At 42.8% G+C, this 14,168-nt stretch overlaps 1 protein-coding gene across 4 annotated transcripts in view; it reads left to right on the forward strand.

The window, feature by feature from the left end:
• Nucleotides 1-9,950, forward strand: part of SRPK2 (SRSF protein kinase 2) — a 226,512-nt gene extending 216,562 nt beyond the window's left edge. For all 4 annotated transcript variants that reach the window (XM_073573616.1, XM_073573612.1, XM_073573614.1 and 1 more), the window contains one exon: nt 7,772-9,950. In XM_073573616.1, coding sequence (XP_073429717.1) covers nt 7,772-7,956 — 185 coding nt within the window. In that variant the 3' untranslated portion in view covers nt 7,957-9,950. The remainder of the gene's footprint in view (nt 1-7,771) is intronic.
• The last annotated feature ends 4,218 nt before the right edge of the window (nt 9,951-14,168 follow it).

The following is a 14,168-nucleotide window of genomic DNA, read 5'->3' on the forward strand; positions in this document are numbered from 1 at the left end:
CACAGGGGCCATAGCGTGGCCTGCCACCTGGAGCCATGAGCACGGAGCCAGAAGAGCAGCAGCTGCTGGACATGTCTTCAGACGCAGGACACCAGCAGCAACCACGGAAGTCACCGCAGCAGCACCGGAAGAAGGAAACGAAGGAGCAGTCACAACGACACGGCAGCAGTAGCCGTTCGGAGTCCCGACACAGCAAGGAGTCCGGGGGGGCAGGAGCCCCAAAGGACAAGCCGCGTACAGATCCGGGCCCACGTCTGATTCGGTATCCTTCTTCGGGCTGGCGGGTAAGTGGACTACGTGAACGTATATGCTGTATTTAGGGCCTGTCCTCCTTCTCTCATAGGGGAAGAAGTGCACACAGAAGTCCAACCACAAGATTTGTCCACTTTGTAAGGAGGAACTCCCCACGGTAAGGGAAAAAAGGCTCTGCTAGTCCTGCATTGAACATACAATATGAAAGGAATCCCCAGGGTTCGCTGATGACCTTAGAGCCCTAATTGCCCACCAGGTAGAGAACACCGTCAGAACCCTTCAGGGAAAAAGCAAAAAGCATAAGAAACCCAAAAGGAAGGAGGCCGAGTCAGATCCTAGCGAAAAGGAGAGCGGATCTTCTTCATCAGACACAGATAGCCCGTTGTCCGGCTCATCTTCTGAGGAGGAAGGTCGCACCTGCTTTCCTATAGAAGAGACGGACAGCTTAATAAAAGCTATCAGAACCACGATGGGCCTAGTAGACACCAGGCCTAAGAGGACCATCCAGGTCGTTTCCCATGAATGATAAAATCCAGGCGCTCATACAGAGGGAATAGAAAAGGCCAGAGAAAAAGGGCCTCCTAGCACCAAAGAGAAAATGCCCCTTTGAGGAGCCAAACTGTTCGTTTTGGGACAAGGCACCGAAAGTGGACAAAGCCATAGCGACGGCCTCGAAAAAATTCTCTGCAGTTCGAAGACATGGGGACGCTGAAAGACCCTATGGATAAGAAAGCGATGCATTCCAAAAAGGAGCCTGGGAGGCAGCTGGAGGTGGACTAAAACCCGCTATAGCGGCCGCTTGCACAGCCAGAGCCCTGATGGTGTGGCTGGACCAGCTGGTCGACCAACTAAGGAACAAAACACCAAGGGGAGCAATCCTGGACTCCGTCCCGCTAATGAGAGGAGCAGTGGCATTTCTAGCGGACGCATCCGCGGACTCAATCAGGTTGACAGCTAGAGCAGCCTCATTCTCGAACACAGCACGAAGGGCTCTATGGCTCAAGTGCTGGACGGGAGACCTGCAAACAAAAATAAAGTTGTGCTCCATCCCCTGTGAAGGGGAATTCCTTTTCGGGCCTACACTGGACCATATACTCGAGAAAGCGGGGGATAAAAAGAAATCTTTCCCTAACCCATCCAATTTCCCCTTCAAATGCTTTCGGAGCAGGAAATTTATCCAGAGGAAGCCGCCTAAAAACTCCCAGGACAAGTGGGAAGATAGAAGAGGCAAAGAGAAGGGGTTCATGTTCGGGAAACCGGCTGACAAGAAGCAACCCCAATGAAGGTGTCTCCCAGGTAGGGGGAAGATTGAGCCTCTTCTTCCCGGCCTGGGAAAAGATATCAGACAGTTCCTGGATCCTAAGCATTATAGATACAGGTCTCAAATTAAAATTCCACACCTTATCCAAACCCTCTTTCGTAGTGACCCCACAGAGGCAGTCGACAGAAGAGCAAGTTGCAGTACAACAGGAGATTCAGACCCTGGTGGAGAAAGCAGTGTTACAGGAAGTTCCCCACCAAGATAAAGGAGAAGGCTTCTATTCCCCTATCTTCTTGCGGAAGAAACCAGATGGGACGTTCGGGACGATAGTAAACCTGAAAGGTTAAACAAATGCCTAGTGATTCCTCCATTCAAGATGGAGACAATAAAATCCACGGTAAATGGCAGTACTCGACTTAAGACATGTACTATCACGTCCCTATACACACGGACTACCGCCGGTTTCTCAGAATAGCAGTCACAATAGGGGGAGAAATAAAGCATTACCAATTCAAAGCCCTCCCATTCGGGCTGGCCATCGCCCAAGAGTATTCACGAAAATCATATCGGAGGTTATGGCACATTTGAGAGAACAGGACGCCCTAATAGTCCCATACTTGGACGACTTCCTAGTAATAGGCAACTCCCCGAGCCATTGCAGAAACCAGTTGAATCAGACTATGGAATCTTTGTCCAACCTAGGTTGGCTGCTGAACCTACAGAAATCTCGGATAATTCCGAGCCAGGTGCAAGAATATTTGGGCATAACCATAGATTCCATCAGGCAGGAGTGCCGCCTCCCCGACGGGAAACGGCTACACATAGAGCAGCTAGCAACAGGAGCAATAACACGGACACTAATGACACTCAGGAAGGCCATGTCCTTGCTCTGCTCAATGACAGCCTGCCTACCAGCAGTCCTGTGGGCCCAAGCTCATACAAGAGATCTCCAGTGGGAGATACTAGAGGCAGAAATTTCTCTTCACGGGAATTTAGAAGGGCAGTTAAACATCTCACCTGTAACAGCTCACTCTCTACAGTGGTGCACGGAACCATCCAACCTAGCCAGGGGGGTTCCTTAGGTGATACCGGTCTCTCAGATCCTTACTACAGACGCAAGCCCCAGGGGGTGGGGGGCTCACTGGGACAACCAAGTAGTACAAGGAGCCTGGACAGAAAACAAAAAGACAGCCTCCTAGAATATGAAGGAGCTATTAGCGGTGAAGCGCGCCCTCCTGTTTTTTCTAAACCCCTCACAGGCCACCACGTAAGAGTGTTCTCCGACAACAGCACGGTAGTTGCTTACTTAAATCATCAGGGGGGCACGAGATCCCGTACCCTTATGGACGTGACAAAATCAATTTTCCACTTGGCAGAGGGGAATCTAGGCTCACTAACGGCATTACACATAAAAGGGTCAGACAACGTGATGGCGGACTTTTTAAGTCGCACACAGCTGAGACAGGGCAAATGGGAGCTGAACCAGAAAGTTTTCAGATCACACCGCTATGGGGAAAACCCAACATAGACCTATTCGCCAACAAAACAAATCGGAAAGTGAAAACATTATGCTCCATAGACCCATCCGGGGACCCGTTAGCCCTGGACGCCCTTATGATCCCCTGGCACTTTCCCCTTGCATATGCGTTCCCACCAATAGCCATAATTCCGTCAGTTCTGAGGAAGATTCGGGAGGACAAAGCGAGGGTAATACTAATAGCCCTCTTCTGGCCGAGAAGGACGTGGTTCTCGTGGCTGAGGAGAATGTCCATCTCCAATCCTTGGGTCCTCCCAGATATCCCAAACTTACTCTCCCAGGGCCCAGTACTGCACCCTCAAGCGGAGAACCTACACATGACGGCCTGGAATTTGAAACGGCTCTTAATCAACAAAGGCTTCTCCCAAAATTTAGTATCCACGCTACTGCGAAGCAGGAAGCCGATAACCACCAAACAGTACGGGAGGGTCTGGAGAAAGTTCCTTTCAGTATCAAAGGCTAGCCCAAAGGGGAAGGTACCCATGTCAAACATTTTAGAGTTCCTACAAAGGGGTTTAGAGCAAGGCCTAGCTACCAGCACACTAAAGGTTCAAGTGGCAGCCCTGGGGGCCATTTAAAACTGTGACTTTGAGGGGAATCGTTTGGTGTCCAGGTTCATTAAGGCAGTCGGTAGATCCAGGCCCGTGTCTTCCCTAAACACTAGAGTTGAGCGACTTTGGTCGGATCGGGTTTCGTGAAACCCGACTGATACAAAATTTGTTTCAGATGAAACTGGTCCGACTAGGGCAAAAAAAGTCGGAGTTTCGTCCGAAACGCGACCCCAATGCAAGTCAATGGGGAATAAAAGTCGGCATTGAGTGGATGAATGTCATCCACTCAATGCCAACTTTTATTTCCCATTGACTTGCATTGGGGTCGGGTTTCGGACGAAACTCTGACTTTTTTTGCCCTAGTCGGACCAGTTTAATAATAATTTAATAATAATAATAATAATTTTTATTTATATAGCGCCAACATATTCCGCAGCACTTTACAATTAAGCGGGGACATGTACAGACAATAAATTCAATACAAGTTAAGACAATTCAAACAGTGACATTAGGAGTGAGGTCCCTGCTCGCAAGCTTACAATCTACAAGGAAATGGGGGGACACAGTAGGTGAAAAATGCTTGTTAATTCAGGTCTGGCAATTATAATAGGGATTTTCATATAAAGCTGCATGATCCGGTCATCAGCCCGTGTGTTTAAGTGCAATAGACAAGTATCAAGTGCAGTTATCATGTGCATGAAGGGTGTGGAGACAGATGAATTGTAGGGTGCAGATTCAGAATAATATTTGGAATATCAGTTTCATCTGAAGCAAATTTTGTTTGTCGGGTTTCACAAAACCCGATCCGACCAAAGTCGCTCAACTCTACTAAACACCCTTCCCTGGGATCTAAACTTAGTACTCTCAGCCCTGACCAAGCCTCCCTTTGAGCCTTTGCAGAAAGCACCGCTGAAATTAATATCTCTCAAGATCTCCCTCCTGGTAGCCCTCACATCAGCCCATAGAATTAGTGACATCCAGGCCCTGTCAGCCTTTCCTCCATTCACACAGATTCTGGATGACAGGGTGGTACTTAGAACAGACCCAGCCTATCTGCCGAAGGTAGCGTCCCGATTCCACAGAACTCAAGAAATCTCCCTCCCCTCCTTTTGCCCCAATCCCAAATACAAGGGAGAAGAGACCTTGCACACATTAGATGTCAGGAGATGCCTAGTGGAATACTTAGCGGCAACCAGGGAGTGCAGGAAGGATAGGGCTCTTTTTGTCTGCTTCCAGGGACCAAAGAGAGGGCGAAAGGCATCAAAGCGCATCACCTTGTCGTACTCGTCAGAAGGCGCGGACATTCCAGGCAGAATAATGGCCCATTCCACAAGAACGGTGTCAACTACCTGGGCGCAGAGAGCGAGCGTCTCCATTGAGCAGATATGTAGAGCCGCTACTTGGTCCTCTCAACTTTCTTTAACCACTATCGGCTGGACCTAGCCACCTCCTCAGATCTAGCCTTTGGTAGAAGGGTGCTGGAGGCAGTGGTCCCCCCCTAATAGATAGTCTCTGCAATTCTCTCCGTGGTGCCGTCATGGGGAAGGAGAAAATCGTAGTTACTTACCGATAACGGTATTTCTCCGATCCCATGATGGCACCCGTATATTCCCTCCCTACACGCGTGGGGTGCGCACTTATTGTAAATACAGTTTAGTCAGAAAGTCACGTGGTGTCTCCTCTACGCAGTTTAATAATTCCTTCTTCTTAAAGTGTTGTGTTAGTATTAGGTTGAAGTTCCATTAATGCTCTGTAAAACAACTGATGCGGGAGAGAGGTACCGCCTTTTTATCGGTAGGTTTCCTGTCCCCGTGGGGCGGATCCCCTCTCTCCGTGGTGCCGTCATGGGATCGGAGAAATACCGTTATCGGTAAGTAACTACGATTTTGTTGTACTTACTTGGTGGACAACACAATTCTGGTACTTACGGTAGGTTAACATCACCTTTTGCATTTTAGGAAAATAAAAGCAAAAGTAACATTACTGCCAGTTCTGCAACATGGAAAACACCATTGGTTCTCAGTAGACCCCCATTGACTTTAATGGAGTCTTTCAGGTTTACATCAAGGTGTTCTCATTATGTTACCTGAACAAATCCCACAGAAGGTTGCTAATGGAGGCTCCAACACCCATATGAACCTATCATAAAGGGGGTTTTACACATAGCGATATCGCTAGCAATATCGCTAAAGCATCACCGATTTGGTGACGCAGCAGCGATATTGTTAGCGATATCGCTATGTGTGATACCTCCGACCGGCTCCGCCGCTGTCTGTCGCTGATCGCGCAGCTCCATTTCTCGTCAGGCGCTTCCTGCTGGTGCCGACGCGCGGACGCGGACGGGAGGACGTCAGGATCGCCGCGTCTGAAAGGTAAGTATCGACCGCTGTATTGCTGCTGCATCGCTGTGAGATCTGCCTGTGTGGCAGCTCACTAGCGACCATTTAGCGATGCACCAGCGATCCTGACCGGGTCGTATCATGGTCGGGATCGCAGGTGCATCGCTAAATGTAAAGGGGCTTTAAGGTTTACTTTAGTACTTATAAATACCGTTTATCACTAAGGCCTTCTGTTAAAATCACCAGTATTATGACTAGATATAGTTAAACCTCAGTTTTTCCAGAATGAAACAACTTTTGAATGATCTAGAAATGAAGCCAATACTGAAATGTTCATACCTTCAGTTGTATCTCAAAGGTATACTGTGACTATTGTGTGTTGTAGAATTGTACAGTCGTGACCAAGTTTTTACTCTAACACAAATGTTGGTTTTCACAGTTTGCCACTTCAGTGTTTTAAGATGTTTCTATGATTATTTAAGTCTAAGCATTTTTAAAAGTTTTTAAACTCTTTTTAATCCTGCTTATCCAAAGACTCAATATTTACAGTATTGACTCTTATTTTCCAAGACTTCTTCAATTTTCCCTGGCATGCTGGATATCCGCTTCTTTGCCAAATTATGACTGATGGCAGACCATTCTTGCGGAATCAGTGCCTGGTGTTTATTACAACAACTGTGTTTTTTGTTTGCCCACCCACTTTTGAGGATTGACCACAGAATCTTAATAGGATTGGCCATGGACTCAAAAGTTCAATATTTTGATCTAGCCATTTGTTATCACTTTTGCCTTGTGAAATGATCTCCATTATACTGCAAAAAGTATTGTTCTTTACCAAATTGTTCCTGAATCATTGGGAGGTTACTCTTGGAGGATGTTTAAATAACCTTCTTTATTCACGGTGATATTAGACAATGTTGTGAGTGAGGATATCAAATCCCCCCAAAAAATCACAGAAAAAAAAAGTAGCCATACTTGCCCATACCTGGTCACAAAACCAGTACACTGCGGGATGGAATCTGCCCCAATGGTAAAACTCGGAAGCAGCGCAGGTGCAAAATACTGATTAAACAACCACTCACACATACCAATCATAAGGAGGAGGGAATTGCCTTCAATTCTAAATGCACACAAATATGGCTTGTGTAGGGCGTAAGTCACACAGATATATGTGCTGCACCTTGTCTATGCCACACATGAATGGTCTCATGATCCTTTACTCTTAGCATGACTCCCTGTAGGGTCCATCTTTTCTTCTCCGACAATGATTCTGGTGGAAGCTTATCTTCATAAAAAAAGGTGCCTAAATTGAAAATGCCTAATTTTTGTTTCTATGGAGTTAGGAGGCCAAGGTGGTAGTGGATGGTGATCAAGTAATACTGAAAACTGCAGGTTTGGATAATGTTGATTAATTTGGGCCCAAATATTAAATAAGATCGGTGTGAAAACTGGAGGCGTGCTGGATTGAGATGCCTCTTGATGAATCAAGAGCGTCTGTAAAGTGGGGTGTCCCTTTGTGTGTTCCGTTCCTCACCCCAAATCTTATTCCAGGTGACTGGGGTAAGATTTGTGGTATAGCGAATGCTGCCACTTGTCATGAATTTGACGACAGGGGTTGCCATGCCCCATCACATAATGAAGGGGTTGGTGGGATTGTATAAAATGAAGATGGCTTATTTATTCTTGAATGTGCACTTTGACTTAGAGTGAAAATATGGGTGGATGGTGTGTTACTTGAATGCTTCCTTAATGGTTTTGTTTTTGTGTATTGTAAGCTGCGATCATGCGTCATCTGTATTAAATTACTAAAAGTATGTTTTCAACCATTTAGGAGAGCTTCGACACATCACAAAACTAAAGCCCTGGAGTCTCTTTGACGTTCTAGTGGAAAAGTACGGGTGGCCTCATGAAGATGCTGCGCAGTTTACAGATTTCCTCACTCCTATGTTGGAAATGGTCCCAGAGAAACGCGCATCAGCTGGCGAGTGCCTGAGACATCCCTGGCTAAGTTCTTAGAGAATATTTTGGTCTTCAGAGGTGCTCTGCTCATTTGGATCTAACCGCTGACTTGATTCACAGTATCTATAAAAAGGATTATGAGTGATCTGGCATTAGCCACAGACTTTCTTTTTGAAGTACTGTACCTTGTTTCTGTTTTGTTTTCCTTTGCTTGGTGTGCGCTGTGGTCATTGGAAAAATTAGCCTCTATGTCTTCAGCTGTAAGCTTTACTGACCCACTTTTTCTGGGGATGGTGACTAGGGAGAAAAAGAAAAACTAAGGGAAAAAAAAATGAAATCTGGTCTTGTTTTTCATGTTAAGTGGAATTCGGATGTCCAATTTTTGAACAAGGAGTACATTTTTTTTCCATGTGTCTACCAGATTTTGTAACTATTTATGAAGATAAGTTTTAGCAGATGTTGGGTAAATCCAAGCTTTTGAAGAGAAAAACAGGCCTAATGTAAGGGCCCTGTAAACTTTTTACCTTAACGGAGGGATTATCATACTTGTACTATAGTGTATGTACATTCACTTTGTAAATGTTTATTTTCATTAACACCCTTGCATTGTGATAGTGGGGCTGCTTTGTGTAATCTGCCCATCCTAGCAATGAAAGGTTACTTACAGGTAAGGGGATTACAGTTCCATAACAGATTAATCTCCTCAACATAATTTTAGCTTTCTGCATGTAATGAAAATCTGTTTTTCTAGAAGGAGTGTGAACATCTCCAGAGTTTTGGTAAATGAAGCTGCTCCACTTTTTTTCTTTTTTTAAAACAATTCCCCCAAGTGGCACATGATGGGAAGTTAATTTCTTTGTAGTTAAATCAATGTATGCACATTATAACACTCATGCTTTGTAGGTTTCAAAATTGCTGCAGCAACATTTCATGAGGCCAAGCCCATCCATGTATACTTTCAGCTACCTCCTTTTTGCAAAATACATTAGTCTGCACACTCTCAACAGATCATTTGCATTGTAAGGCCTATGAACTTGCCCCTGTCTGCTTCTATAGCACAGGAGTATATAGAGAAGATACACTTCTATGAAATGATACTCCTCAAACCAGTGCTGCTCTTTTATCCCTTTGTCAGTAGGGATAGACGGTAAATCCTATTCCAGATGTTTGTGAAAAATGTATTGCATGTCTGTCTGTTGAGGAGACCTGTGCAGATTAAGAGTTGTCTGATTTGGTAATGCTACTTCAGCAGTATGTTAAATTGAGTGGTGTTCAAACTAATGGAAATTTGAAGAACTTTTACAGGTAGAAAGGTATTTAAAATGAAATCTTGTGTAACAGTTTGGGTCTCGGATCTAGGTAAGAAACAGATTCTCTTTATTTTTTTATTTCATTTTTTTTTTGTGGCAAACTTCTACAATAGTTCGTATTAATAGTTCATATTAATGTTGTACTTTAGCTATGGAAATTGCCACTGGGGTTATGATGTGTATGATGTCCAAGTTATAACCTTTATTATACTTTTGCATATATGCAAAATAACTTAAAGATTTTAAAACCAACTTTATGCTTCGTTCCGTTGTACAGTGGGCTTAGTAGCTATCATTTGGTGTAATATTCTGAACATTAACTAGCCCATTTCACAATTGCTTAGTTGTACATATAATTCAGCATTATTTTTTTAAAAGAAATGCACTGGTTACTGTATTTTGGATAAATGAACTACTAGCAATGAATTTTCCCTTTCAATATTCAGATTGTTCAATTGTTCCCTTTCCAATACAGAGTAGAAATGTTCTAGGTGATGCAGATTTTAGAATGTAAACAGAGATCTGTTTAACCTTTTTTAGAAGTCTGTGGATTGAATGTAAATTTATTTCTGGTTTTACAAATTATGGTGCCACTTTTTCTTTTCTCAACTTATCCATCGCGGTTTAATCACAAGCCTTTGCAATAATTAGATGTGAAAATACCCCGTGTTGTAACAGTAACCAATTGTGAATTAAGGTGCTTGCAGTTGTCCAATAAAATGTTTGTTGTTTTTTTTCATACGGTGTTGTCGTTTAACCTTTTTTTACAGGTGTAGACTGTGTTCAAAAGCTTTTATTGTCCACGCAAACATATGCAAAACAACATATGTTTTATAACTAAACACTAGGCTTTCCATAACCACAGAAGTGTGTGTGTCCGTGTGTGTATGTATGTGAATATGTACATTACTAAAAAATGCTGCAAAATAAGAATGCTTTAGAAAAAAAAAAAATAGACGTCTTAGTAGTTTGCATCTTGTTAATTGATTAAAATAAAGTGAGTGAATAAAAGAGAATTCTAAACCAAATCAATATTTGGTATGACCACCCTTTAAGGGCTTTAAAACCGCATCTATTCTTCTATGTTCAATCTATTTTATTGAGCATTTTACAAACCAAGAATACATTATATGCAAACAGATAATATATAGAATCATAGAAAATATCTAGTATTCAAAAATGAGAATACAGCCATCTATCAGTAAATCAAACATACCATGGTAGACAATAAGAGTAGCCATATGGCGAACGCCAACAAGGTATTCAAGAGAGGAAGTATCCTCTATATTATGCAGAGGACAGATATAGGGTAAAAAAAGCGGGAAAGAAAGACAAGGAAAGAGGGGGTAAAAAAAAAAAAGGGTTATGGATAAAGCAGTCCCTAAAATCATGTATATATTAATGTGCAAATTCCTATGTAACTGAAACATTCAGCGGAACAAATTATGGAAATCAGGTGAGTCCTGAAACAAAATCCATCCACTCCAAATCCTTCTAAATTTATTGTTTGTACCATTGCAGTCTGCAGACAGCTCCTCCGTTCTACACAGATTGACCATTTCCTTTTACCAGTCTAATATGTCAGGGGGGTTTGTAAGTTTCCAAAACCGCAGGATTACTATTCGTGCTGCTGTTAGACAAAACCGAAGAATATCTCTCTTCTGAGTCCCTATTGAAGAAGGTAAAATTGACAGAAGAGCTATTTGAGGAGACCTTGCTACACGGTTTCCCGTGATTCGTTGATAATTGTCGAAAACCTCCCAGAATGGCTTGATCTTGGAGCATTCCCACCAAATGTGAATCATAGAGCCCACCTCCCTCTCGCATCTCCAACAAACCCCTGAAACTGCTGGATATATTGCATGTAGTTTAGAAGGGTAATGATACCATCTCATAAGTATTTTATAGTTCTTCTCTTGTACAATCCCAGCGCTAGCAAGTTTGAGTGAAGAGAAACCCCCTTTCCCATTCCTCAGGAGACAAGCTTATCCCCAAGTCTCTTTCACGCCTGCTGAAATGATAACTTCTCCACTTCACCCTCTCTGCTTAATCCCCCATAAATCACAGATATAGCATGTGGAGGCTTATTTTCCTCTACGAACAATTTCTCAAAAAAGGTGAAGTTTGAAATCGAAATTTTATCAAAATTATATGTTACTAGGAAGGAATGTAATTGCAAGTATTCAAACCACCTAATTTTCTCATTTGGAAACTGAGCCTGTATAGAGACAAAAGAAGGCAACTCCCCATTTTCTAGCACCTGAAACAATCGGGTATCCTCCAGTGCCCTCCGACCGAGAAAAGATCCGCGCAAGTATCCAGGGAGAAAGGATGGATTGAAAAACAATGATGTAAGTGGGCTAATATTCCTATCTTGGAACCCCTTCTTTCTCAGAGTGTGCCATATTTTAAGTGTCTCTAGTTAAATTACAATTGACAATAGTCAATAACTCCCCAGAACACCACGGCAGATGTCTTAAAGGGACATCCTAACCCTCCTGTTCCACCCCCACCCATTGTTTAGCATCAGCCCGAAAGTGCCAGTCTAGAATCCTAAGTAATGTAGTAGCCTGAAAATACCTCTTAAAATTGGGAAAACCAGCACCACCTATAGATTTAGGTCGAGAAAGGGTCTGTATGCTTTTGCGAGGTTTGAGTTTACCCCATATGAATTTGGTTAAAGGCTAAAGCTGATCGTAATTTACAGAAGAAACTATGAGGGGGGGAAATCGGTATAGTTTGGAATATATATAAGAAACGGGGTAAAACGTCCATTTTGATAGCATTCATCCTTCCAAACCAGGCTAGTTTAAATTTACTATAATTCGCTAGGTCTCTGTATGTTCTGCTTAATAAAGCTTGATAGTTAAGCTCGAACAATTTATTAGGATCAGAAGGGACCACGACCCCTAGATATTTCAATGACTCTCCTTGCCATTTAAATGGAAATGTATTTATGATTTGAAGGACCTCATTCTGAGAAAATGATATATTTAAGGCTTCTGATTTGGAATAATTGACTTTAAAATTACTAAGTGATCCGAACCTATCAAATTCTTTTAAAATCATTGGAAACAATATTTGTGGTTGTGAGATATAAAGGAGTAAATCATTTGCATACAGAGCTGTTTTATAAGAGTTAGGTCCTATCTTGTATCCATGAATATTGATATTATTTCTGATAGCGTTGGCTAGGTGTTCCATTACCACTACGTAAAGTAATGGAGAAAGTGGGCAGCCCTGTCTGGTTCCATTGTTGATCTTAAATGGGCTGGATAATGAACCATTTATTCTAACCCGCGCTGTTGGACCATTATATAAGGCTAAGATTTTCTGTAGAAAGTGAGGACCTAGACCTAACTGTCTCAAGGCTTCCTCCATAAACCCCCAATGGACTCTATCGAAAGCCTTCTCTGCATCTACAGATAAAAGACCTAGTGGTGTGGAGCTAGTTTTTGCCTTGGAGATGATAAGTAATGTCTTAATAGTATTATCCCGGGCTTCTCGTCCTTTGACGAATCCCACCTGATCATTATTGACCAGGGAAGGAAGTAAATGGGCTATCCTCTCAGCTAAGATTTTTGAAAATTTAATGTCCATGTTTAAGAGAGAAATCGGCCTAAAGTTGGCAATTATTCAAGGGTCTTTACCTCGCTTAGGGAGCACACTAATGTGTGCTTCTAGAGACTGGGGAACAAATCCAGTACTTTCATCAATAGCATTGAAAGTTTTTGCCATTATTGGAGAGAGTTGTTCCCTAAAGTTTTTATAAAACGCTGGTGTGAATCCGTCTGGACCAGGGCATTTATCCGACGGAGAGGACCGTGTTGCCAAATCGATCTCCTCTATTGAAATCTCCTCCTCTAAAGCTTTCAGAGCTGAACTACTCAACACGGGTAGGGATGTTTCCTGAATGTATTCTTTTATCTTATTGGAGAGGTCTAATGGGGGCATATCTGCGAATTGGTTCTAAATTCTCATAGACTGAAAGAGATCCACAATTTCTTTTGGGTTGTGTGTATCCCTGCCATTTTGTTTTTTAACAAACGGAATAAATGTAGCTGATGCACGTGGATGGAGCAGTCTGGATAATGGTCTCCCGCACTTGTCCGATAGGTCATAGAAAAAACGTTTAGATTTCTCCATGTATTGAAAATATTTTTTATCTAAAGTTTCTCTTAATTTCTTTTTTTGTCAAGTCAGCAAGCGTGGAAGCAGATAGTTTGTTTGTGTGAAATTTCAAGGGAATGAATTTGCTGTAATAATTCATCCACTTTCTGAGCGCTCTCTCTCTTTAACCTAGAACCATGCTTTATCAGAATCCCTCTCATAGCGCATTTCAAAGTCTCCCATTGCAAGGGAGCTGAAGTTTGGTCAGAGGCATGTATTTGGATAAAGGAGTCAATAGACTCTTTCAGCTCTGAAGCACATAAAGTATCCTTGATAAGGTTATCATTCAATCTCCAAGTCCAAGAACGTTGGACCAGAGATGGCAGAGATAAGGACAGAAAAATCGGAACGTGGTCCGACCACAGAATGTCTCCGATTGTGGCCTTGGGTTGCCAGGACAAAGCATGGTGGCTCAAGAGAAAGAGGTTGATGCGGCTATAAGAATTATGTATATGAGAATATGTGTAATCCTTCCCCTGAGGATTCATTATCCGCCAAACATCGGTCAGTCGGAGGGCATGGAGAACCCCTTTAAGAGAACGCAGATGTCTCACTGAAACAGTTTCCCTCCCAGAAGAAGAGTCTACCTTTGGGTTCATTGTAAAATTGAAATCTCCACCTGCGATCAGTGTACCTTCTGCGAAATTAGAAAGTGAGGTTAGGAACGCACTGCATGCTGGAATCTGGCCCTTATTAGGAAGATACCAGTTAGCAATTGTGTATATTGAGTCTGCAATTTTTATCTTGAGAAAGATATATCTACCCTGTATGTCTACAAGTGTATCAATA

The sequence above is a fragment of the Dendrobates tinctorius genome, unplaced genomic scaffold (assembly GCF_039654945.1).
Source record: "Dendrobates tinctorius isolate UK_male_01 unplaced genomic scaffold, ASM3965494v1 ptg000035l, whole genome shotgun sequence".
In the NCBI taxonomy this organism is placed as follows: Eukaryota; Metazoa; Chordata; class Amphibia; order Anura; family Dendrobatidae; genus Dendrobates; species Dendrobates tinctorius.